Source organism: Jaculus jaculus, chromosome 4 (genome assembly GCF_020740685.1).
Source record: "Jaculus jaculus isolate mJacJac1 chromosome 4, mJacJac1.mat.Y.cur, whole genome shotgun sequence".
NCBI classification, from domain to species: Eukaryota; Metazoa; Chordata; class Mammalia; order Rodentia; family Dipodidae; genus Jaculus; species Jaculus jaculus.
Window position 1 is genome coordinate 81,522,235 of NC_059105.1, and position 27,231 is coordinate 81,549,465.

General features: G+C 39.1%; 1 protein-coding gene and 1 non-coding gene across 4 annotated transcripts in view; both read left to right on the top strand.

Annotated features, from left to right (window-relative positions):
- Positions 1-27,231, top strand: part of Ccdc148 (coiled-coil domain containing 148) — a 293,794-nt gene that overhangs the window by 216,642 nt on the left and 49,921 nt on the right. For all 3 annotated transcript variants that reach the window (XM_004651862.2, XM_045147876.1, XM_045147878.1), the window contains one exon: positions 22,702-22,820. In XM_004651862.2, the coding sequence (XP_004651919.2) occupies positions 22,702-22,820 (119 nt within the window). The remainder of the gene's footprint in view (positions 1-22,701; positions 22,821-27,231) is intronic.
- On the top strand, positions 2,095-2,201 carry LOC123460429. The gene has a single exon (XR_006636993.1). It is a non-coding gene; the product is annotated as a U6 spliceosomal RNA (small nuclear RNA).

The following is a 27,231-nucleotide window of genomic DNA, read 5'->3' on the forward strand; positions in this document are numbered from 1 at the left end:
TCAGTTGAGGGACATCTAGGCTGGTTCCATTTCCCAGCTATTATAAATTGAGCAGCAATAAACATGGGTGAGAATGTACTTCTAAGGAAGTTAGATGAGTCCTTTGGATATATGCCTAGGAGTGCTATAGCTGGGTCATATGGTAGATCAATCTTTAGCTGTCCTAAACATATATGCACCTAACATGGGAGCTCCCAAATTTGTCAAACAAACACTATTAGAACTAAGGTCATCGATAACACCAAACACAGTGGTGGTGGGTGACTTTAGCACCCCACTCTCATCAATTGACAGGTCATCCCGGGAAAAAATAAACAGAGAGGCATCTGGACTAAATGAGGTCATGGAAGGAATGGACCTAACAGATATATACAGGACATTTCATCCAAAGGCTGAAGAATACACATTCTTTTCAACAGCACATGGAACATTCTCTAAAATAGACCATATATTAGGACATAAAGCAAATCTTAACAAATTCAGGAAAATTGAAATAATTCCTTGCATTCTATCTGACCACAGTGGAATTAAACTACAAATCAATAGCAAGAAAGGCTATAGAGCATACACAAAGTCATGGAAACTAAACAATACACTACTAAATGGGTTGCATCTTTATTTTGAACCCTGGAGTTGTGTGTGTGTGTGTCTGGTATTTTGTCTAGCATTTCTATATGTTTGAAGTTGGAGATTTCCATGTCAATTAAGACATACCAAAATTTCTTCCTACTTTTGTTAAACACAAATCTATATTTTCTTTGTTTAAAAACAATTTTATATGTTCAGAGCCAACTTTGGTTCTCTGGAGTTTTAACAGCCATGTGGCAGATCATCCCTAAGACAGCCCCTGCTCACTGAGACCTGCTGTTTGCAGCAGCAGCAGCAGTTCCCTCCATCCTCCCACATAAGGTTTTTGTTACGCATAGTTGATTCTTAGGGAAGCAGCAGATGAGAGAAAAACCACACCATGTATAAAACCTCACCATGAATTTCTGAATAAGATACCATCTTCCAGGACTGGAGTAATGGCTTAGCCATTAAGGCACTTGCTTGTGAAGCTTAAGGACCCAGGTTTGGTTCCCCAGTACCCATGTAAGCCAGATGCATGGGGAGACACAATGTGCCTGAAGTTTGTTTGCAGAGGCTGGTGGCCCAGATACACCCATTCTCTCTCTATCTCTGCCTTGTCCTCTGTTTCTCCTAAAAAATAAAAAATAAAAAATCTCCTTCCTTATACTTTTTCTTCCCAGCAATTTGTCTTTCAGGACTGATTTGCTAGAATAATATTTTTATTTGTATAATATTTGTATAATAATATGGGTTTTGCTCCTATGATTAGCTTAGACTAGTGGCACAAATGACCTTAAGGCAGACAGTATCTGAATGTTGCTAACCCAAACACATAAGCCCTTTAAAGCAGAGAGATTTCTTTGGCTGGCTGCAAAGGGTGGACAGAAATATGAAGCACAAGAAAGGCATGATCTCCTATTGATAGCCAATAGATTGAGGGTGTCACAGGGCAAAACACCTAGGCATCCTTGCAGAGCTGACAATGACTCTGACTCAACCAGGAAAGCAATACAAAGCTATAATGTGCATACAGTCCTGAGGCTGCAAGGAACTTAATTCTGGCAGATTTTTCTACAATAAAAATTTAATTTTGGGCTGGAGAGATGGCTGAGTGGTTAAGGCACTTGCATGAGAAGCTTAAGGACCTAGGTTTGGTTACCTGGTACCCATATAAGCCATATGCACAAGATAACGCATGCATCTGGAGTTTGTTTGCAATGGCTAAAGGCCCTGGTGTGCCTGTTCTCTCTCACTCTATCTGCCACTTTCTCTCTCTGTCTCTCAAATAAGTAAAATATTTTAGGGTGGCTTAATTGTTAAAGCATTTGACTGTGTTGCCTATGGACCCAGGTTCAATTCCCCGGTAAGCCAGATACACAAGGTGGCACATGCATCTGGAGTTCATTTGCAGTGGCTGAAGTTCCTGGTGTGCCCATTTTCTCTTTCTGTCTCTCTCTGCCTCTTTCTATCTCTCTCTCTCAAATAAATAAAATAAATCTTAAATATTTTTTAAATGTGAAATAAGTGCTCACTTCAGCAGCATATATACTAAAATTGGGACAATAGGGAGAAGATTAGCATGGGTCCTGTGCAAGGATGACATGCAAATTCATGAAGCATTCCTTTTTTTGCACAAAACTGATCAATTTTGAGAGATCATTAATGCCCTTGAAGTGGGTTTTGTGGGGGTGAAACACATGGTGAGAATTTGAATTGGTCTCTCTTACGATAGTATTGAAATTAAGTCTACTTAATTTGTCAAGTCATGCTCATGCCCTGATTGTGTATACTTGTATGTATCAATAAACATTGTGATACTTGAAAAAAATGTGAAATATAATAAACTTATGCTTCTTGCTTTAAAAAAGTTTTAGGCTTGCCTAAACCTTTAGTTTTAGTCTTGTTATATCCTGCACAGAGAGGCCAATTACATGGTACTAGACTTCTGAAGTAAATGAGTATTGTTTCTGATAGCTAAATCTGTGATAACTTTTATGTAACTTTAAAAAAAAATTATTAGTTTTCTTTTCAGCAAATACAGGCAGTTTGGTACCATTGTTTAGACTCATCCATGACCTACCCCCTCCCAATGGCCCCTCTTTGTTGATGTAAATGGGTCGTGCATTGTGGAGTTAGCCCACAGTTATTGGTATGATAAATGACTCTGACATTCTTTCCGCCCCCTCTTCCGCAAAATTTCCCTGAGCCATGTTGGGTTCATTTTTGGTCTACTTCAGTGCTGAGGTGTTGGGGGCCTCTGAGGCTCTGGCTCTCTGATTTGGTAGGAGTTTATTTTTCTCTGTGTTGGTCTCCTTCCCCTTTGTGCTGGTATCCGGTTCATCAGGAAAATAGCATCCTTGCTTGTTTCACCAATTTTCCTTAGTTTCATTCGGGCCCCTTTTGAGGTATGATGGGGCAGCTCTCTCCTTAGGATTTGTATCTATCTGAAAAGAGAAGCAGATTCTCCAATGGAGAGTAAGTTAGGACCCGGAAAATTGAGATAACAATTACTTTTTTGATAGAGAGTTTGTAGGTGTAGGCCCTCTTGTACCCCATGATTGATGGTAGCTCAATATTGGAGAGTGGGCTTATGTTTGGATATGGTTCTGACTTGTTTCCCAGCTCCAGCTATGGGTCCCGTACCACTGAGGGGATCAGTTAGCCAAATCAAGAGCAGTTGGTTCCCCACCATGGCTGTGTGCCACTATTGCACTTGTGTGGGCATCACACCAGGTTATTTATATGCAACAACATTTTTTAAATGCTAATTTAGACATCAGAATCTGGAATACCAAACAAACAGAAGTAGATTTAGAATTTTGAGGATATCATTTTGAAGTCGATGAATAAAAATATACTAGATTTCCTTGAATAGGTGACTAGTAGAAATATAGTTGTTACAGAGATGACTGGTAAGGACTTCAGGAAAAGTGTTGAACATGGTACTGGAGATAGGAGAAAGATTCGCTTTGATGTGAGGACAGCAAACCTGGGGACATTGGGTTCTGAAGTTGGGTGGAAAAGGAAGTCATAAGTAATCAACTTTGTAAGTGATAAGTTGTTTCCAAGGTATGAAGGTACCACTTGGCTTCCTTTGGTATTTATAGTTACAATAGAGGGATAGAGTTATAAGAGCTATTGAACAGAAAGGATGCAGACATGATGTTTAAGGAAACTCTCAGCCAGTTAAGAGCTTCTGTGTGCTGGAGAGCATAGATAACAAACAGGGTAAGTATATGGACACATAATCCTGTGCCATAGCCTTGAAAAGATCAAAGCTTGTTCAGTCATAGAAAAGACCCTCCCAGAGTTCAAATGTGCTCTTCATGGATCTTTTCAAACTAAAGGGACCTCGGGAAGTTTAAGGGTAAGGTCCTTTAGCTACAGGAATGTGAGAGAATGATCTACAAAGATTGTGGACATAGCTTTTGAATGCAGTGAATTCCCTTAAATTATACATAAGCTTATTGGGACTTGAGAAAGTGGCAGAATGAAAGCTCCATGAAAAGGGGCTAGTGGACCTCCAGAATTCTACCGGCAGTATAAAAAAATAAAAAGCTTCTCAGCTGTGAGCCTGTATTGCTATTCATGAAAGGAGTTACTATTACTATTCATGACTTGGAGCTTGGAATCCAGACCCTAGAGGGAAGAACTTAATAGCTCTCAGGTGATAAACAATGGCTGGCACCTACAGCCACCTGTTATTCTGGATACTTCCATCCCTGAGTTAGACTCCTATCCAGGCTCAGGGAGAGCTGATTTTACCCAAATCTCTCAGTATGGGACAAGCTGCCTACTGCAGACACCGAAGGGGAAAGTGCTTCCTGAAGACAGATGGTCTTTAAGAAATACTAAGCTGAACTGAACATTACTTCTCCCAAGTTTGCCACAGTGATGGCATTGACCTTGAGCCCTACTGGGAAGAGGAATTTCCAGTTATGTAGAGAGTAGAAAATGAGCATTCCCCCTAACAAGACTATAGGGTATTTTTGATAGCTCATGGCATGCTCATGGCCCTGAAATTTTATTTAATTTAAAAAGGAGAGCAGAACAGAGGTTTTTATCATTACAACTAAGTGATACATTGACAGTCTCATTGAGAAAGAGCCGCACAACATACAAATATGAAGATATTGAAGCTGATCTAAGGAGTCTGGTTACCAGGATGAGGATAAAGAAGACCACCGCAAACTGGGTGGCAAATGTGGAGGAACAAGAACCCAAAAGAGCCACTGTGAACAGGGGAGGCTCAGAGTGTTATAGCCATCACCTTCTTGTTGCTGGGCAAACTCCTGACCACATGCACCTTATGGAAGTTTAGTTTATTTCTGGCTTACATTTTCAAGCCAAGGTTTGATCATGGTAAGGATTGAATGGCATGAGCAGACAGCCAGGCGCTACATTTTGTGGCTTCAGCAAGAGTGAACTTATGAGCACTCAGCGGGGCTGGACTACTAAACCTCAACAGTCCACCCCCAGTGACACACCTCCACCAGCATGGTTTCACCTCCTAAAAGCTCTACCCGCTGGGGACTAAGAATGAGGCTCAGGCACAAACACACTAGGCTATGGGGGACATGTTCCCCTCAAACTGTCACAGAATGTTGGGCACATGGTCTGTTTTCATTTGCTCAGAAGTGAGCTGGGGTCTGGTATTGCCACTTACTAATTGTGTGGCCATGGGAATATTGCTTTATATTTCTGAATTTCCATGGTTTTTTTTTTTAACTTTTTTGTTCATTTTTATTTATTTATTTGAGAGTGACAGACAGAGAGAGGAACAGGCAGGTAGAGAGAGAAAGAGAGAGAGAGAATGGGCACACCAGGGCCTCCAGCCACTGCAAATGAACTCCAGATGCGTGTGCACCCTTGTGCATCTGGCTAACGTGGGTCCTGGGGAATCGAGCTTCGAACTGGGGTTCTTAGGCTTCATATGCAAGTGCTTAACTGCTAAGCCATCTCTCCAGCCCTGAATTTCCATGTTTTTACCCATGTTTTGTATAGTATTAAAAAATTGAAACAAGGCAGAAGAAGCAGTTAGCATATGCCTAGTGCCTAGAAAGAAGTCTATAAATAATAAAGTATCTATTGATATTGTTGTTGCCCTAGTGGAATAAAGTATCTATTGATATTGTTGTTGCCCTAGTGGAATAGTAGAGCAGAATGCAGTTAGAAACATCATGGAAATCAAACAGGAAAGGCAGAAATGAGATAAAGCTAATCATAACTTGAGGCAACAATATAGGGCTGGTTCAGAAACCAGTGTCATAATCACATTTTTTTAAAATGTTTGTCTAGTTACTTTTGCCCAGCCAGAGTACTTCTTAAAGTGACCTAGCTCGATCGACACTAGTGACCATGTAATTTTTATAAGTTCTAGTAAGGTGAAAATTTCTAACCACAGCATGCAGGAATTTGTAGTTGTTCACCATAAATCAAAGGAGCTTGAGTCATTAGTATATCACATGGGTCTAGGTGGTGCTAAGCAGCAAAATATAGACTCATGAGCACCTAAGTAGCTGGAAAAGATAAAACATACATTTCTGATAGGCATTATGACTTGCTGACTTTAAACTAGCTGCACAGGTGTTCTATGTGTCCCGTTTTAAAATCTCAAAGTCTCCCTGTGGTTCAGCGTGGCATTTGCTTTTTCATTAAGCACTTGCCTACTTTACCCAAAGATGTGCAGTTCTGGCTATGTTAGTAGAAGCTCTTTGGCCTTTCTGTACTAATAGTATAGAATGATTCTTTGAGCTTAAAACTTTATAATAACAACAGAAGGGTGAGTAGAGAACAACTAAAAGTACAAAATAGAAAGGACGATATCACATTTGACATTAACTTGAATATGACTACAGAAAGCAAATTGAATATATTGGCGTGACTTTAAGATTAACTTCCTGCCCCCTTAAGGGATGTTGATGGAGCCCTTAGCTGAGGGCAGTGATAAGGTGCCTTTATTCTCCTCAATGTCAGCACCTCCTCCAGTCTTATTCCCTGGTCCTGCGCCATGCAAGCTATATCTTGTGCATCTAGCCTCATGCTGGCCTACACAGGTCTGATTGCTTCTAGTGCAAATGTCCTTATGTTAACAGAAGTTATTAGTTTTTTCCATAGTTAATCAAAGTTCAGGCCTTGGAGTATAGACATTTTGCTCTGACTGACTCCAGTAGGGCTCATCAACTCTCTTTCTATTAATTTTCCTCTTTCCGTTTTGGACCTTAATTGCTATTGCATGCATTTGTGCACTGCAGGAGCTACAGGATATAGAACTGTCCTCTGCCATTTCCTTCAGATGCCTGTGACTGATTGCCTTTCATCTCCACCGAGTGCCTGCTGTTGAGGAGGAAGGGTAATATAGATTGCAAGGCTTTAGGTAGTATGAAAAAGAATCTTCTGAAATCACAGTGCTGCCTGGAAAACAGCCCTTCAGAGATGATACCTCTCAGTCCTGGCCTGGATCCTCTGTTTTCTCCATATCCTTTCCTTCATGATACTCTTTCCCAACCTGTGTAACACAGAGACCAGACCAAAGGTCCTTTTTTTTTTTAAAATTAATTAATTAATTTATTTATTTGAGAGCGACAGACACAGAGAGAAAGACAGATAGAGGGAGAGAGAGAGAATGGGCGCGCCAGGGCTTCCAGCCTCTGCAAACGAACTCCAGACGCGTGCGCCCCCTTATGCATCTGGCTAACATGGGACCTGGGGAACCGAGCCTCGAACCGGGGTCCTTAGGCGTCACAGGCAAGCGCTTAACTGCTAAGCCATCTCTCCAGCCCACCAAAGGTCCTTTTGATGATGGAGCAATTGAGCTAATTAAATCCCAGTTAGACTAAAATGACATAAAATGTAAATATTGTCTGTTCATGCAGTATGTTACCAGAACCAGCTGAAACGGACACAAACAAAAGCAATATAGTGTCATACAGATGGCTCAACATTGGTTTATAACTCTGTTATATTTTTAGAAATCTGAGAATACAGATTATAAAGATGCCCATAGACTTTGGGGGCCTTGGAAACATGTCTTTGATTTCCTCTGAACACATGCTTGACCTTTCCTCTAACATCTACCCACTGGACTCTCACTGCCTGCATCCTCTTTGCAAATGAACCACATGTCACTACAGCCTGTCTTCCCAGTGTACTTAGGACCAATCTCTCCAATTATTTTCCACCTTCTGCTTTGTGGTCCTCTTGAGTACCAATTCCTAGACATGTGATCTGGCAGAGTTTGAGGAGGTACTTTCTTTTATTAGTCTTTTTATTTGGGAATCGTTTCCCAACAATGGGAGCTAAAAAAAAAAAAAAAACACAATGGATATATTATTATGATATTTCAATGGTAAAAAGAAGAAAGTATTTTATGTAGCTAGAACTCAAAAATAAACTGGAGATTCAGAATTTATTTTTTGAAGATTTAATGTCAGTCCTCTAAATAATATTTTAGGAGGTAAGAAGTTAATGTAGAATGGGAGGTTTAATTAACCAAAAGAAATAAATCAGAATCATATAATTTAAAAATGTTCACAATGTCCCTTAGTATGTTATTAAAATTTGGAAATGAACATTGAAATAAACTTATTAAATGAGCCTACTTTACCCTGTTAATGTGAGACTAAATACAGAGTCAGTCCTCAGTGTGGGTCAAGTGTCAGGAAACCATCCATAATCCAAAGCTGGTTGTATGTTCATCTGATATCAGTGTCTTTACATTTTATTTTAGCTTTTATTTGTATTATTTGTGTCTGGGCATTCATGCATGTGTATGTATGTGTGCATGCTTGTACATATGCTGTGGTGCTCATGTGGAGGTCAGAGGACAACCTCAGGTGTTAGTCCTCTCTCTCCACCTTGTTTAAGACAGAGCCTCTCTTATTTGCTGCTGAGAAGGACAGACTAAGGTGGCCTGTAAGCTTTAGGACTCTTCTGACACTGCCTTACTGGTACAGGTGTGTCGATATTAAATATATGTTCAGCTTTACATGGAATCTGGTGACCCAAGTTCTAGTCAGCAGGCTTGAGGAGCAAGCGTCTTTTAACTGTTGAACCATCTCCCCAGTTCCCTTAACTGTCTTTAAATTTTCAAAGAAAACACACAGGATTTCATTCTCCTTTGGCCTAGAACTAACTATGCAACCTGAGGATGACCTTGAGCTTCTGATCTTTTTGCTGCTTCTGCCTTCACTTCCTTAGCGCTGAATAACAGATGAGTCCCACTACACCTGGTTTATCAAGTGCTGGGGATTGAATCCAGGGCTTCATGCATTGCTAGACAAGCACTCTAGCAATTAAGGTATATTCTCTATAATAAAACATGATTGAATCTTCCTGCATTTTTACTTGGCTATAATTTTAATAGAAAGTCAAATGAAGGAGAAAATATATCAGGATATTTAAGAGCCAGTTTCAGTTGTGTTTGTTTTTCTGTAAAATAGTTCCCATTAGGCAGTTTTAGAGGAAGAAACTTAATTTTTAGCTCCAGGCATCATTTTTGGGGCTTTATTTTCTGGTTAGGTCTTGATTATCCGTAGTGATCTCATATTAACAAATACCTCAACAGCATTTACTGTTTTCAAGGAATTCCTCTACATTCATTTATTCTTCCTAACAACCCCAAGGGATAGATAATAATATGATCCTCATTTTATACATGAAACACACATAGAGAAGTTAGATAATTTCCCCAGTGTCATATAGTTATTAAGTGGTATGGTAAGGATTTGAACCCAGGTGAGTGGATTCAATATTCTAGACATTGTTCTGTGCTGTCTCTGATTCTCACTGTGATTGCTGTTTGCCATTAATTCTGTGTTGAGTCTTTTTCAAAAACCCTCCATTTAAACCTGTTTGCCTTAGGGTCATTTCCATATTGTTATTCCTATCCTTGTTCACTCAGAACTGTCCAGTGGACAGGTAATTAAGAATTGTTGGCTGCTTGCAAGTGGAATTACTTTTATGTTCTAAAAGTGCAGAGTGTACTGTCTCTTTCCTTAGTCTTCTCCCAAGATTTCTTTGACTTCATGAACAACTATAACCGAACACCATAAAACCAAGATCATCATAATAAGATTATATTACACACAGATTTAAAAATCACCTTCTTGGGCTGTAGAAATGGCTCAGTGAACAAATCAGTACTTCAGTTCAAATTCCCAGACCCCCGTATAAAAAAGCCAGGAGCTGTGGCAGGCCTCTGTAATCCTAGTACTCCTACTGTGAGAAGTAGAGACAGGAGAATTTCCTGCAAGCATGTGTACCAGCTAGCCTGGCCAAGGGTATAGTGAACAATGACAGCCCCTACATCAAAACAGGATGGAAGGGGTAGATGGACCTGAAGGGGTTCTCTGACACCCACAAGGCACATGCACATACATAACACACACACACACACCTCCCAAATAAATTTTAAAAGTTAAAAAAAATCATCTTCTTGGGCTAAGGAGATGGTTTAGTAGTTAACTGTACTTGTTTGTAAAGCCTGCTAACTGGGGTTTGATTCTTCAGGACCCACATAAAGACAGATTCACAAAGTAGCACGTGTCTGAAATCCACTTGCAGTATACAGAGGCCCTGGTGAGCTCATTCTCTGTCATGAATAAAAATAAAATATATATTTTTTAAAAAATCACCTTCTTTCTTACCTTCTTGAAGTCATCTTTGTTGGTGGTGGTGGTAAGAAGGATGAAGAAAATATTCATTATTTTGATGCATTTGTAGCTATTGACATCATTTTCATGGGAATTTCCAAAGCTTCTAATATCAGCCCAGAGTCTCACCCATCAGAATCTAAACCTATGACCTTGCCTTCCCACTTTTAAAAATGTTGAGTGTCTATGGCCAGCCCCACTCTTTGTAAACTGAATCCTATCCCTACTCCCATTCAAAATTTTCTCAATCTCATACTTTCAATCTTCTAGGTCTGTACTATAAAGAAGTCATTATGCCTTCTGTCTAAAACTACTCTTCCTCAATCCCACAGCCTATGAAGATGATGCTGTTATTGTACCCTGAATTCAGTACCTCCAACTTCTCTCTTCCTATTCTTCTCTTTTTAAAATTTATATTATGTTTGACACTTAAAAGCTGAACATATATAGAAGCAGTCTCATTGTATTTTGGTACATGTGTACATTGTATAATGTTCAAATCAGGGTAAACAATTCTATGTTCTCAAACATCCATCATTTATTTGTGGTAAAAACATTTAAACTTCTTTCTTCAAGCCTTTAAAAATATGTTATATGCCAGCATTATCTATACTTACCCCTACCATGCAATAACATACTGGAACATCTTGCTCCTATCTAAGTATAACTCAACCTTTCCCTATCCAACAATCTCGAGAAACCACTGTTTTATTCTCAACTTTTATCAACTTTTTCTGATTCCACATGGTGAAATCACAAGCTTTGCATTTGTCTGTACCTGGCTTATTTCCCTACTAGCATTCACGTTGTCACAGATAATGATATTTCATCACTTCTTATCAGTTTAGCCTTAAAAAGTTATTTTCTGGGTATGTGTATGCAATTATGTGTGTGAGTTATAGATGTGTATGCCATAGTATATGTGTGGAGGTCAAGGGACAGTCTGTAGAGGTCAGAGACTTGCCAAGGTCACCCTTAACCTCTGTGTTCCACTCATTCCAGTGATCAACTCTTTGTTCTTATCTTCCTTGAGATACCTCAGTGGTATGTCTTTAGTAAACTTGGGCAGACCTTCCTCATCATTCTACCACCTAAAGTTTGGAGTATGTTGTTGTCTTAGTCCTTTGAGAATGCATACCCTGTATGTAATTTCAACTAAAACAATGTAATGTTTTTATTTTTTAGCTGGTATTCAGAGATTTAAGTGTCATTGATTCTGGCATCTTCAAAACAATTTGTTTTAGTTGATTTTCTTCCTTCCTCCTTTCCCTCAATCCCCATTGCCCCCATCCAGTATCCTCTCATGTCACATGTGTCCTTTTGCCCTTCCCTGACCTCTACAAACCAATATAACTTTATATCATCTCTATGTGCTGGTCAGTACCAATTAGTATTGCTGCTAAACTCCACACTCAAATATCCAACTGTCTCAAATATAATAAGCCTAAGCCACAGACCTGATTTTCCTTCCAGACCCACTCCTCTTCCTTCCTTTTGTCAACAAACAGAAGTCTATTTTCCCAATGATGAGGCAAAAAGCCTTTATGCCATCTTTGATTTTTATTCCCCACCCCCATGCCTTTACCTGGTAGGATGGATAGAGACTTTTTCTCTAAAATACCATTAAAACTGTTATAATAAGGTCTTAATCTCATAATTCATTTTTTGTACCTCCTACCTTTCCATTCTGACTTTCCTCCTCCAGTTTCTTGTACATAACAGCCACACAGATTTTCTAAAACTCATTTCAGATCATGCCACTTCTGTGCTAAAAACACACCAATGACTTTCCATCCCACTGGATTTTATTTAATTCATACTCCCAGGGCCTCAAAAACCCTGTGTGGCCTCTCTGTCCTGTGCCAGTACCTCTTGGGTCCTATATCCTACTACTTCCTACCCTGCTTCTGCTCCAGCTGCAATAGCCTACTTCCTCCCCCAGTATCTGCCACCTGGCCCATAGCCTTTGCAGTGGACATTCCCTCTTTTTGGAACCCTCCTCTCCCAGATGCCCAAGTAGCTCACTCCTGTTCTTCATTCAGGGTCCCATGCAAATATCCTAGTGAGAAAATCCTTGATGGTTCAACGTGAAGTGGCATATACTTTTCCTGTCATTATCTTTTATTCCTCATTGCTTTTCCATCAGTATTTTCTACTCCTGGCATGTATGTATGTATGTATAATGTATAGGCTTCATTCTTTTCTTCTAGAATGTAAGTTCAAAATAAAAGACAGCTGGAAAGATAGCTTAACAGTTAGGGCACTTGCTGGCAAAGCCAAAGGACCCAGGTTTGATTTTCCTGGACTTACATAAGCCAGATGCATGAAATGGCACATGCATCTGGTGTTTGTTTGCAGCAGCTGAAGGCCCCGCCATGCCCATTCTCGCTATATATCTGCCCCTTTCTCTCTCTCAAATAAATAAATAATATAAAAATATTTAAAAATAATTTGTATGTATTTTTTTCATTTACGTATTCCCAGGCACTTGTGTAAGACACTAAAAAAAAATATTGGTTGAATAAGTGAGTTTATGAACATACTGTACTCAACTACAACTGCCAAGCTGGAAACAAAACACAATGTGATGTTGAGATGTAGAGGAAGACATTTCCAATTGGAGGCCATGATGAGATGCATGACCTTGGGCAAGTTATGCAGGCTCTGTGGGACTTTGCCTCCTCAGTTGTAAAATGAGGTGTTGCGATTAAATGTTCACAAAAATCACCACAGCTTTAAGAAGTCATGATTGAATGACTCTGAGGTTTGATTACTTTTCACTGTTTACTGTCCTTGACACTTCAGGTTTTGAAATACAACATCCTCAATGTCCATACTCCCTTCTTAATGAATAGTGAAAAGAGAGAATTAAACAAGATTATAGACAAATTTATTTCAGCAACATCAACATAGGATATGATCATTATGCAATATTTCAGTGCCCATACTGAAAATAGACATTCCTTCTAAAGAATACTTGACATTTATTTTTAAACCCACCTGGCATTTCAATTAAGAGGGAGATAACTAATGTGTTTACCCCAGAATACTTTCTTGGCTCATCCTATTATATGGACATAGGACACATCACAGCAGAAAATATCTTGTTGCCAATTTGAGGAGTCAGCTCTGCTGTGAAGAAATGCTCACATAAGTAACCAAAGTAAGCACTGCCTAAAAGGAATCATGTGCTGTTTATATATAATATAAATACCACCTAGTTCTATACAGCTTATAGATTAAAGGAATTAATAATATTGCGCTCAACCTTTTTTGTTAGAGTTGTACCCACCCTTTTTTTTCTGTGTCCCATGAGGTTTTCGTGTGCATCTTCCTTGGATTTTGTCTTCTGGTTGGGTTTAGCTGAATGGAACACGGGAGGTAAGGTTGAAGAAGGAAAGTGAGGTAGGGAGTTGTTTCCCACACTTGTTAGAGTGTAAAACTCCCCCCATAGCCTTATGTGTTTTGAATACTTGGTCCCCAGCTAGTGACAGTTTGGGAGAGTTATGAAGCCTTTGGTAGGTGGATCCTTGCTGGATGAGGTGTGTCACTGGTGGGGCAGGCCTTGCGATTTTTCAGTCCAGCCCACTGAGTATTCAAACTGAGCTTTCTTGCTTCTGCCTCCTAACTGATAGGACAAGATATGACACCCTGCTGTCTGCTGAAGCTTCCTCTCAAAACTGTAAGCCAAAATAGACCCTCTCCTTCTATCAGCTGCTACCAATCAGGTGTTTTCTCCCAGAAACAAGAAGGTAACTGCTACATTTCTCGAGCTCCTTATCCTGTAAGACTGTACTGACTACTTCTTCCACTAAGCATCTCAGCTCTGGTCTTGTGGCTTCTCCCAGTCTAGTGTCTCTGTCTCTGGGCTGCATGACTCCTTGTGCTTATCCTTGGGTCCTAATCCTCCTTTTGCAGCTATCCTTTTATCACACATTTTCAATTTATCCTAATTTTGATTTGTGCTCCTTATTATTAGGAATAGTTGAACAGGAAATCAGTAAGAGAATAGAGACAAAAATTTAAGCGGATGAGAATATAGTTATGTCAGCAAACCAACAGTAAAAAATAGTTTTGTAATTGGACTTGGTTAAGGTTAAAAAAACACATTTAGCTCACACTTGCTAATGATAGACAACACAGCAGCATAGCAGGAGCTGCAGTGTGTATTGAAGGGAAGAATATAACCTACCCTATAGATAGCATGTTGGTAGAAGTTTTATAAGAGACTACTTCTATATTCACATGATATTATATTTGCCAGCATAAAGCCTGAGACACAAACTTAAATCATGGTTCTACAGAAAGTTTAAGAGATAATGCTGTAGTTATCAACATTAAATACTATATCCAATATCCTTGTCATTTGACTTGATTTAGGAAGAGTTTTAAAACTTTAATAATGAGTAATAGCCATGCCCCCTAGATATATCTTGTAAGTATTTACTGTCTTTGCCAAAATTTACAAAGCAAACTTTTATAATTAAAAGAGTATTTTAAATCTATTGTAGATAATTTGAAAAAATACAAACAAGCTTACAAAATGCAATAAAAATCACTCAAAATTTTGAACTACTACCACGGAAGTTATTAACTATGGAAACTATAGTCTGTACCCAGACTAAGTATATTATTTTTAATTTTATTATCCCATTTGTCAGTGTATCTTGTCTATTTCCCCTCTGCTTTCCAATACTTAATTTTCATTGTTGTGTAATATTTCATCAGAATAGCACATTTTCCAATCTCATATTTTGTGATATTTCTATTATCTCCAATTTTTTGCACTCTTTTAAGGTTGTGATGAGCATACCTGCATGAAGATATTTCTATATTCTCATTGTTAACCTTACAAACTTATTAGTTTTTAAGACCTTTGAAATTTGCTTTCTTAATCCTTAGTTTATTCTTCAGGAGTACTGACTAGCCATGAATCTATCATCATGGAGATCCGTGTCTGAAATATTTAAGAAGAAAGAAGTGTGCATATTCTGAATTCTGGGCTGAAACAAATCATTAATTTCAAGTAACTAGGATTTCTATTTGGAAACTAAAGATATGGCTTTGGTTTCTTGCCATTTAGAGAGTTTTCTCATCTTTGTATAATGAATGATCCACAAAGTAAATCTATTAAGACTAAATCTTTATTGAGAAATTTAAATCACCTAAACATTGTGCTATACCACAAAGTTCAGAAGCTATAACATTGAAAGGTTTGAGAGTAGGAGTGACTAAGTAGTTATTTCTAGCACAAAATTGCTTGATTTTGGCTCTCACAAACAATTTAACTCTGGGAAGTACCAGGTATGCATACTCTCTTGGGATTAAATGTCCCTTCCAACCAAATAAATTGGTTTACTGACTGAAAAATTGCATCATTTTTGTCTATTCAGATGCATTGGGATTTATATGAGCAGACATAAAAGAAGTATTTTGCTCAATAATAACTTTCTATATTCTTATTCATTGGGTCAGTTTAGCAAAGTAGTGTCCTGTACCACTCTTCTACATGATATGAAACTAGACACAAATAAACACTATAGAATAAGGAATGTTTCTTACCTTTCAAAAGTTCACACAAATGTGTCAAAACATAAATGAGTATAGCTAGCATTGTGGTATACTCCTGTAATCCCAGTGTTTGAGATACTGGGGCAGGATAATAATGTATTGGAGGTCAGCCTGGATTCATTCTCTCTCTTCTCCCTCTCTTTCCATATATATATTGTGGTAGCTTGAATGTATAACCCCACAGACTCCGGGGTTTTTGATTAAGAATTAAATTTTCTGTGCTGGAGAATTGGATTTAATGGTTAAGGTGCTTGCCTGCAAAGCCTAAACACCCACGTTTGACTCCTCAGATCCCAGCATAAGCCAGATGCACAAGGTGACACACACATAAGGTCACACATTCACACAAGGTGGTGCACATGTCTGGAGTTCAATTACAGTGACTGGAAACCCTGGCATGCTAATTCTCTCTTTCTTTCTCTCTATCACACACACACATTAGAAAGAAAAGAAAGAAAGAAAGAAAGAAAGAAAGAAAGAAAGAAAGAAGGAAGGAAGGAAGGAAGGAAGGAAGGAAGGAAGGAAGGAAGGAAGGAGGGAAGGAAGGAGGGAAGGAAGGGAAGAAAGAAAGAAAGAAAGGAAAGAAAAAAAGAAAGGAAGGGAGGAAGGAGCTTGCACTTGAGTCTCCTGTAGGCAGAGCCCTACTGGCAAAGAGGCGTATGACTGGGGCTAGATCTTACGTCCAGCCCTACAGTATGTGGAGACATGGAGAGAAATTTTGAGCTCTGGTGGTTGTGTGGTGATGGCTCTTTGGTGATGTCTCTTTACTTGGATCTATGGAAGTGAGCCAGCTTCTTCTGCCATTGATGGTGTGTGTGTCCTCTATATATACACATACACATCTAGTTTCTTTCTATGTATTATTATTAATATATATTCTGTAGAAAAAGGAATCATTCTTCAATTGGTGGTGATTTTATATGATACAGATATTACTATAGTTAGAACAGAAACAATTTAAGGTAAAAGTGGGTATTTTTATTAAGATATTCTATTATGTTTTTATATATAAACATGATACATTTTTATGTGAGGTTGGATATTGCAGGTCAAGAGTTCCTTGCATAAATTGCAAGGAACTATCTAAATAAATTAGAATCTAGGAAATAAAATAACTATTTGCTTATCTTAATGCTTTATGGGGAATGAAACTTAATATTTCACCCTTGACATATCTTTTGTATGTATGGTTAAGTGTTATGGCCTCCTGCTGAAAGAGTTATTAAAGTTCTTGAGATAATGACTTGGGAACAATGTGCAGAAGTCTGTTTGTTCAAAGATTCAGTATCACACAGATAGCTTGAAATCAGAGGCCAACTCTTTTCCTATTATAATGCTTTAATTCCAAATTTCCACTTTCTCTGTGTAAGTAAGACAGTCTTATTTCATGCTGAATTTGATGGCTATATAATATCAGTCCAAGTTTTTCAGTTATACTTTCATATACTCTTATAGCATAAACATCATGCATTTTAGGATAGAGTTTTAAGTAAAAAAATTGTTTTAAAAATTATAAAAGTAAGGTAGTATACAAAAATTATTTTTTTAAAGATTTTTATTTATTTATTTGAGAGTGACAGAGAGAGAAAGAGGCAGATAGAGAGGGAAAAAAAAAAAGGCACAACAGGGCCTCCAGCCACTGCAAACAAACTCCAGATGCATGCGCCCCCTTGTGCATCTGGCTAACGTGGGTCCTGGGGAATAGGGTCTCGAACCAGGGTCCTTAGGCTTCACAGGCAAGTGCTTAACTGCTAAGCTACTTCTCCAGCCCAACCATGTCAGTATTTCTTGATCCACACTCCTGTATCTATTAATTGTTGAAAAGTGAATGGAATTGTCCTTGGTTTAGACTTTACCATCCTGCAAATAAAGCTACTGGTCTGGCTTCTCTCCACAACTTTGTTGTTTTGGGGCTGCAACTAGAAGCTTCCACTCACTTCACAGTGATCCATTAAACCCTAGCATGTGTCAGTCATGATATAAGGTGCTAGGAATACAGTGGCAAATAGTGCAGATCAACTGGGAAGTACTATGCTAAGGAGACATAAATAGAGCCACAGACGTTATACCTAGTTATATCTGCAAGAGAGGGAGAGGGAAAAAGGCTGAGAAGGCAGTACTAAAAGTAAGTCTAAAGGATAGTTGGAGAGGGTTACCAGATTAAAAGTAGGGTGGAGAAATTCCAGGCATGTAGTGCATCTCTTAATATGTCACTAACAGTCCAGGGTAGAGTGTTGTGAAAAAACATCAGGGTAAGGAGAATAATAAATCATAAGCAAAGCACTATTGCCGGGCCACAGATAGAGCTAAATGCATTTGTTCTGGTTTGTAAGAAAGAGGAAGACTGACAGTAGAGGACAGAAGATAAGCCATTGTAGGGAAAGCTATGGAAGACAAAACAAATGTGAATGCATTTGGCTACCTACTTTTCATATTCTCATCCTAGAGACTGTATCTAGGCCTGGGGCATCAAATACCATTTTAATACATAGATGGTTAAGTTTAGCCTCTGGTACTGGATTCTCCCCGGAGTTACTTGTACCTCCAAACATTTGTCTAACATCTTACATAGAGGGATTCTAAGCATGTGGAGCTCATGATTGTCCTCCTTTTTCTAACGTGTTATTCTCCCATTCTTTGACCTTACTTCTTGGTGCCTCAGGCCAACACTTGCTCAAGGAGAACCCTAGGATTTTTTTCCAGTCTCTGTAAGATAGGCAGACCCTCAGTGAATTCCACTCTCAAGCACATCACAAACCTTCACATTTCACTGCATGTCTTAGTCCAAGTGACCATTTTGCCAGATGTTTCTATCTGGTACCTATGGTTCTCCTTTGGTCCTCTGCGATCTATTTTCCATTTAAGAGCCAGAGATGTTCTTTTGGTCATACTTTCACTCCTTGCATTTCACTCCAAGACATTTAGTGGCTCCCTTGTTTCTAAATCCTGACCTAATTATGTAGTCTCACCTCTTGTCTTAAGTTATCCACCTGCTCCTTGTGGGTGGTACCTGTCTCCTATCAGTTCTCAGCACCTGTGAGGTCTCTCCCACCAAATACTGTTTCATACACAGCTTCTTCTGTACTCCTCCCTGCTGTCTTTATCCTATGGCCATCTCACTCTTACCTTGCAAGTTTTCATCCACATGTCCTATTGAAGTCATTGGAAACATGCTTACTGATAAAGCTACCAAATTATTCTAATGCATTGCTCTATTTATTGCAAGTTAACAGAATATGTATTGTCCTATTTAGTCATTTACTTTCTCTCACTTCTCCTAAGTTCTAATTTCATGAGTCATAGTCTTTAATTTTCTCTATGTACCATATCTCAAGTACATAGTGCAGTATCTGGCTCCAAACATGGGCTCAATAAATATTTGTTGAACAAATGAATCCCAAAGCCAATAGTGTTTTACAACTGTAGATACGGGTTAATAGAATCAAACACACAGGGACACCAACTAAAATAGGAATCAAAATGATTGTTTGATTTGCTCATTGGTAAGTCGCTGGTGAGGGAAATGAATTTGCTATGGATTGTTACCACTCCTAGAATTGCACTGCCTGGAAAATCTCTCCTATTCATAAGGGAGAGGTAGCAATGCCATGAGTGCAGAAAAAATAGGAAGTATGAAAGGAGATGCTTCAGTGAAAAGGCAACGATGGGTAGTTGTGATAGTCATGAAGATCTAGAGAATGTCTTCCTTAAGGTTTTTTAATTAAATTGAAGATTTTGTTTTTTATTATAATTGTAATGAGGAGAAGGAAGCAATGTAGACAAAAAGGATACACATAGTGGGAAGAGATGGAGTATGGAAAAGAGGGATTTGTAAATTGGGACAATGACTCAGGTGAGGGCACTTCTGAGAGTCTAGAGCATAGTAGGTACTTAGCAACCGTCTTCTGGAAGGAAGGCACATATTACTCTGCTGGGCAGGGCATCAAGGAAGCTTTTGTGTTCTGTGACAACAGTGAGGAAGGAGAAGCAGGTACAGAACAGAACATGGGGGGACATGCTCTGTAATATTGCTGAGGAATTGGGAAACATTCATTAAAAGAATGTTGATTGTCTTTGAAGCCATAAATTTGGTACCAGTTTGTACATTTGTGTCATCAATCAAATGGATATTAAGCATATGCTGTGTTATAGAGCTTAAATGTGCCAAGATCACAATTTCTGTAATCCAGTGAAAAAAAAAGAAAGTACACTAATTAGCAAAACATTGTGTTGAGAGCCAAATTTAGAGAATTGGCATTACTGAGCCAGAGCTCAGAAGATGATGTAGAGGCATGGTCAATTTTGCCCAGAGTCTTTTGCAACAATTCAAGATTTCAGGAGTGGATGCCAATGATCAGAATCTTGGAGAAGGAGGAGGTTCCTTAGAATGGGAGACTCTTGGAACTATGAGAATGGGTTGAAGGGGCAATTAGGCAGGTGCTGATGTTGCCTGGGGAGCAGAAGGAGCTGTGGTTTTAAAAAAATGCAAAAAAAAAAAATGTGACTCAGGTATGTGAATTCTTAACAAGTATTTGGAAGTGACCTGAAAATCAACACACACCAATGTTAAGGACAGGTTAAGGGTGATATATCTAGTTAATCTAAATATGAATGGTAGAAGACATTATAGATAAGAAGGATATCATAGTGATCTTAATATAGCAGTTTAATAATAGGAAAATTCTCACACTTTACCCCAGGATGGTGCATCTGAATGTGAACATCCTTCTTTCCAAAGAATTTCAGTCAAAATAAGAGGCAGTGTTCTGAAATATGAAGCTTGAGGGATTTTATGATGATGACACTAAACTTTCCCAGGGTCAGCCCAGTATTAAGCATAAATTGAGAGACAGAGAGAGGAAGGAAGGGAGTCAGGGAAGAAGAGATAGATTGAGATCACATTCTAACAATGGCTTAGGATGCCAGAGTCAAGGATGGAAATATTTGGTCTTGCGATTTGAAAAAGCTGTGGGTATAATGTCCTTCTTGGAGCTTCACAGGACAGTGTACCAAATGATATAAGAGATGCAAGGATGCCGGCAACTTGGTGCTGGTCTCCTTGTAGTCTGGACCTGTCAACAGAAAGACCACTGCCTTTCCTACGTGGCCAGTAGTGGCAGTAAGCAAATATTAATGGTCTGTTGCAACCCAGGAGAAATTCTCTTTCATGTAGTATGTGTGCTTTTTAAAATTTAGTTTTGAAGTATATTTTTCCTTGATAATGAAAGGCATGGTTATGGAAAAAGCAAGTAATGCAGAAAAGAATAAAGATAACTTATATCTCCAGATGGGCAATGTGTAAGTTTGAATCAGATGTCCTCCATAAAGTCATGTACTTTGCATCCTTGATCCACAGCTGATGGCAAATTGGGAGATGGGGCCTTGCTAGAGTAGGTGTGTTACTGGGGATGGGTGAGGGGAAGGATAGCCAGCTTCCTCATGCTAGACTTTGACTCACTCTTTTGCTGCTGTTTCCTACCTGCTGTGGCAGAGATGCTGTCCAGCCTCTGTGCAAGCCATGCCATCCCCTGCTATCATGAAGCTTCCCCTCCAGACTGTAAGTCAAAATAACAAAAACATTATTTCCAGCATCTGCTTTTTGTCAGGTGCTTTGTCCCAGCAATGAGAAGGTAACCACAACAGATACAATATAATTATCACCCTATCTGGCATGTATAGAATTCTTGGCATTTATTAGTGAGGACTCTGACATTCACCTTGTCAGTCAGTATTTCTTCTTCTCTCACCCTTGTGCATCCTACCTCCCTCCCCCCTCTGTTATTGTTGACACCTTTATAGTTTCTTCTCCATTCTTCCTAAACTCAGACTTCAGCCGTCTCGATACTATCACTTTATATCAAATCATTAAGCATAGAGCCAATGTCACTGCTGTGGCTACAGAGTTGCTGTGGCTTTGGCCAGGCTCTTGGGACCTTGTTGCTAGGACAACTCAAGAAACCACTTAGCTTTGTATGCTCCCTTCTCAGAAGAGGAAATGGCACATTGGGGGTGATGCCTCTGCCACAGACGCTAGCAAGCCTCTCCCAGAGATGCTCTGCTGCCTGTCACTCACCAGTGTTTACCGGTAGGGTACCATTCTGTCTTTCACTAGCAAGTGCTAGTGGTTGCATAGCAGCTCAGAGTGGTGGAAGGAGCTTTTGTCAGATAAACCTTAACTTGAGTTGTCTAATCAGAATGGGGGAGTCCTTAAATGGTGTTAGCCCCCAGAAAAGAGCACTTATATGCCTTTTGCATTTTCACTCTGCTTTCATTTCCAGTGAAGAAAAGCAACACAAGCCCAGGAAGAACAGTGCTTCACCTTGGTGAACTTGATAAGCTTGACCTTTATGTTACCACTGAAATCAGGACTACTGTTTACCACAACCACACTCATTTCTTCTTTCCCTCCTTCCTCCCACCCATCTCCTGCCACTTCCCCAGAAGCATAAAGCTTTCAACATCCTGCTGTCCATTAGCATAAATAAACTCATGCTTTTAAAGCAAAAATAGTCACAGTGCTATATTTGTTAAAGATTGCATTACCATAAGAGGATAAAAATATGCTTGAGTAACAGGTAGAGCACATACTTTCAAGATGAGTATGTGCTTTCATTATGGTTCCCTGAAAGTCGATTATTGTAGTCATAGATTAAAACCTGGGTCTCAATACAAGCTACATTTCCACTTCAGAAACTGTTCAGTTATGAGGTTGCCAAGGGCACACACCTTCGTGCTTTCATTTGTTTTTCTATTGCCACTACAGTCTAGGTCATTTTAAATAACAAAAAAAACCCAGCCATTTTAACTCAGTCTTTGCTGTATGAACCAATAGATAATGTTATAGCCTCTCTCTTTGTTTTTTTTTAACTATTGCTAATTTAAATTTGATGTAACATTTATACAATAGATAAGAAAATACTGGGCTAAGAAAGAACAGAAGTGTCAAGAAATGGAAATGAGAGACCTTCAACGTCTAGAAGAACTGAAGAAATTAATGGCTGAACAGTCAGTAAAAGACAGAGAAAGGTAAAAGAGAGATTTGGAATTGTGTGAGCGGGGAGATGAGAAGCCTTCTGTAATATGTTAGGATAAACAAGATCAGAGGGCATCTTTTACACCTAATGTAGCCATTCAATATTTATAGACACAAATGGATAAAATGATTTCTATAATGTATTTTAAAGTCCCATTTCATGCATAAACCTCAAGCTTTTCATTTTGTTCCTCAGATAGCTTTCTAGTTTAGAACTCTTACAGAGGTTTGCATGGCTCTTGATTGCCCACTGTGTGCATGAAATGATGTTGGCATCTGCTGTGCCTTAATATTGTGACCCAGGAGGAGGACAGCATTATTTTAATAAGAATGGAGCCCATTTACTGTGACTGAGGCTAGGGACCACAATACACAATTATACAGAGCAATGCGATATTCATAGCATACTCACTTCTTACATGGAAAATGCCCTAAAATGTTCAAGAATCATGCCATTTTCTAGCTGGAAAGGACTTTGGAGATCACTCACTCAGTCTTCTTGTTTCATTTACTATTACACTGAGAAATTAAAGCTATTTTTTAAGATTACTATTTCAATCTGAGTCAATAAAAACCAGTATAGTAATTTGAACAGGAAAATATGAATACAAAGAATTATAAACTAACAGGAATTCCCTGTCAAATGAAGTGAAAAATAGAACAGAAAATTTTTCCTAGGGTTGAAGGAGAGTTCTACAGAAGAAACAAGCTTGAAATTGGGAACCCCCCCCCTTCCCCGCATCTTGAAGTGCATACCTCACTATTGAAGATCTAGTTATGGCCCAATGCACAGTGGGGAGTTCTTGTGTGGGCTAAACCAGAACTTCATAGGCACTGGTCAAGACTCCAACATGGATGCAGGCAGGCTAACTCTAGAGTACCAGGAGGCTTGAAAAGCTCTGGATAATCTAATCCTGGCAGTACCACAAAAGTTAGCAGAAAACTGACCATAGAGGTACCACTGGGACTCCAAGGGTGAGGGCAGCATTGGAAGTCCTTTATAGGTACTGTGTGTTAGGAATAGCTGAAGTTAGGAACAGAAACTGTTTCCTTCTTCAGTGTCCTTCTGCTATATTTTCCTAACATGGCCTTATACTTCCAGCTGCAAGGGAGAAATAGGGGATTCAATCCCACTTTCATACAATAAGCAAGGAAGGGTGACGGTGAGCTGAGAGACAATATGGACTGGCAGTTATCTATAGTATCTAGCCTTTCAGTCATCTTTTCAGAAACAATAAGTAGAAGATTGGGTTTTCACCCTGAAACATAAACCACAGTTAAGTGGTTTAAGTTGGTCTAGGGTGATGGTTCAGTAGTTAAAGGTGCTTTCTTGCAAGTCTTCTGGGCCAGGCTCGATTCCCCAGTATCCACATAAAGCCAGATGCAGAATGTGATGTATGTGTTTGGAGTTTGTTTTAGTGCCAGAGCCCCTGGTATGTGTATTCTCTCTTGTGCTTTTTCCTTCTCTTTCTCCCTCTTATCTCTCATAAATAAAAATACTTTTTAAAACAGTGAATGTCTTTAATACATGTACCCAAGCTAGCAACTTGTAGCAGCAATAGCTCTGTGCCCAGAATTCTAAGGACTTCCCATATCACTTTGGCTTGAGCCTAAAAGTGCTATTAGCACTGGAGAAATGGCTTAGTAGTTAAGGTGTTTGTCTGCAAAGCCAAAGAGCCCAGGTTCAATTCCCCAGGACCAACATAAGCCATATGCCAGATGCACAAGGTGGTACATGCACCTGGAGTTTGTTTATAGCAGCTGAAGGCCCTGGTATGCCAATTCTCTCTCTCTCAAATAAATGAATAAAAATAATTGAAAAGTTTATTAAAAATTTACCTCTCAAAAAAAAAAAAAAAAAAAAATTACCTCTCATATTGGCTATAGCCATAAAGACATAGTCACTTTATTTAAAGGGTTTACCTTATATCTAGGGAGTTTCCTTTGTGACCATTGTTGCAGTTGTCTCTTAAAACTCTAGTTACCCAGGGTTGTAGAGCAGATGTGCAGTTACAGACAGCTGCAGGTTATCCCTAAGGATTTTCTGGGTGAAAGTCACAATATTTTCTAAGCAGCTCAATACTCAGAGTTTATTATAATCTTGTACTGAGAGAACCAAGTGTAGTGCAAAGACAGAGCTCAAGGTCAGGAGTTCAAACAACCAATGAAAAGCCAGATAAACAAGTGTAAGGCAAGATATATATGGTTACCAGAAGATGAGCCACTTTATGGCTCAGACATAAGGAAGTAGAAGAGAGGTCCTAACTAGCTGGATACTGGAAGGCAAAGCAAAGGCAGTGGTCTGAATGTGGGCTGGACAGTCTAAAACCATCCCAGGGAAAGAAAGAACCACAAGAGCTGGGTGTGGTGGTGCACATCTTTAATCCCAGCACTCGGGAGGCAGAGGTAGGAGGATCACTGTGAGTTTGAGACCACCCTGAGACTACATAGTGAATTCCAGATCAGCCTGAGCTAAAGTGAGATCCTACCTCAAAATAAAATAAATAAATAAAAAAGAAGAAGAAAGGAGAGCCATGGGAATCAAAAGGGGTGGGATGAAGGGGTGGGGTAGCAGAACAGATGTGGAGTCCCATCTTTAGGGACATGTTTCTAATAGAATCATCCCTCATAGCAGGAGCTTCTCTGATTACAGAGTCATTTCAGTCTTTTGCTTCCTGTCCCAGCAATTACCAAGATTAGCTGATTCAGAATTTCAGTTGAAGAGAAGAAAAAAAAAATCAGATTAATCTGTATTACATAACAGGAAAAAATAGCAATATTACAACAGAGAAAAATGTCCTAAAGACTAGGAGCCATAGCCTAGGGATTTTTAAACTTTTTTTTTTTTTTACAATTTTCATATATGTACATAATGTGTTTTACTGATAATCCTCCCCCATGATTCTCATTTGGCCCAACCCCTTTCCACTGGACCCCTCTTGTTTCCAACTAGTCCTTCTGTTTTGATGAGGTTTTTTTCTTTCTTGCCTCTTCCACCACCCATGATGGAATGTTGAGGAGTCCAATGTTCTGCAGGTCTTGTACATTTAATGACACACTGTGAGGTCATGAAGATAGTGACCCCTTCATATCTAGAAACAGCCCGGGGTTTTAGTCTTAACTCTTTTGGAATAGTGTGTGACCTCTACAGCCCTTTGTCCTCTACAAAACAGAGCTAGAAAAGGTCTCAAGTCTAAGCTTTAATAGTCTGTGATCTGGATCTCTAATTCTGATGGACTACTGCAGATTTAGATGTAGAGAATGTTAAGGCCAATGTTTTCATATTGATGTGAAATCAGTGAGGAATGTCTTTAAAATGCCATGTTATATTCAAGCAATTATCCCTCAACAAAGTTGTGATGTTGTAGATAGAAACATGGGCCTAATTCCACCATGTAATCACTACTAAGAGCTTTTGATCTGCCAGTAACTAGAGGTTGTGTTCCTTATGGCATTCATCAATTTGGTTGCTGGATATCCAGGCCATTTAGTGTCTAGAGGAGCATGTTGTAAGGAGTCCTACCCTTCCTTTGGCTCTTAAATTCTTTCTGCCAGCTCATCTGCAATGGACCCTGAGCCATGGAAGGTGTGATTGAGATATTTCAGTGTTGAGCACTCCTCTGTCACTTCTTTTCAGCACTTTGGAAAAAATAAAAAATAAAACAAAACTGAGCTGTGTAGGCTAGAGCAGGCTGCCCCTGATGATTATGCCTGTGTGGTCTCTTTGGATGTCATTGCTGTTGTCAGGTATGTAGCACACACATGTTGCTATCTTTATGTGAACACATAGAAGACTGGCTTAAGCATAACAGACCTTCAATATACATGAAAATATAGTACCATTATGTTAGTCAGCTCAGACTGCCAAGACAAAGTATATTGACTGGGATATTTAACAATCTGAGATTTATTTTCTCAGTTCTGGAGGCTAGAAATCCAAAATAATCACAGGGTTCTGATGAGGGCTATCTCCTGGTATGGGGAGGTCAGTGTCATATAACAGGGGGAGAGAGGGCCTGTAGAGAGCAGCTTCACATAGCAGAGACACGTGCTCTGATTCTTATAAGGGTACTTAATGAAGGAGCCCACCATTTCTCACAGACTTCACCACCATAAACCATAATCACCTTGGGAATGAATGTGATCACATGTAAATTTGGGAGTGGGGAACACATTCAGTGTAACCATCTGTGTGGAAAAGAGTAACTGAGTACAACTTGTCTTTAATTGTCATTTTGTGATTATATATTGGCTGCTTCTAATAAATAATATTATTGAGTCAATTAGAAAAATGTGCACTAGTCTGGCAGCAAAGTTCATGTAGCTCCTACTGTAGGAGGGAAAATTAGGAAAAGGAAATAGTTTCCATTCTAACCATGACACACAGCTTGGCAAACAGAGGCA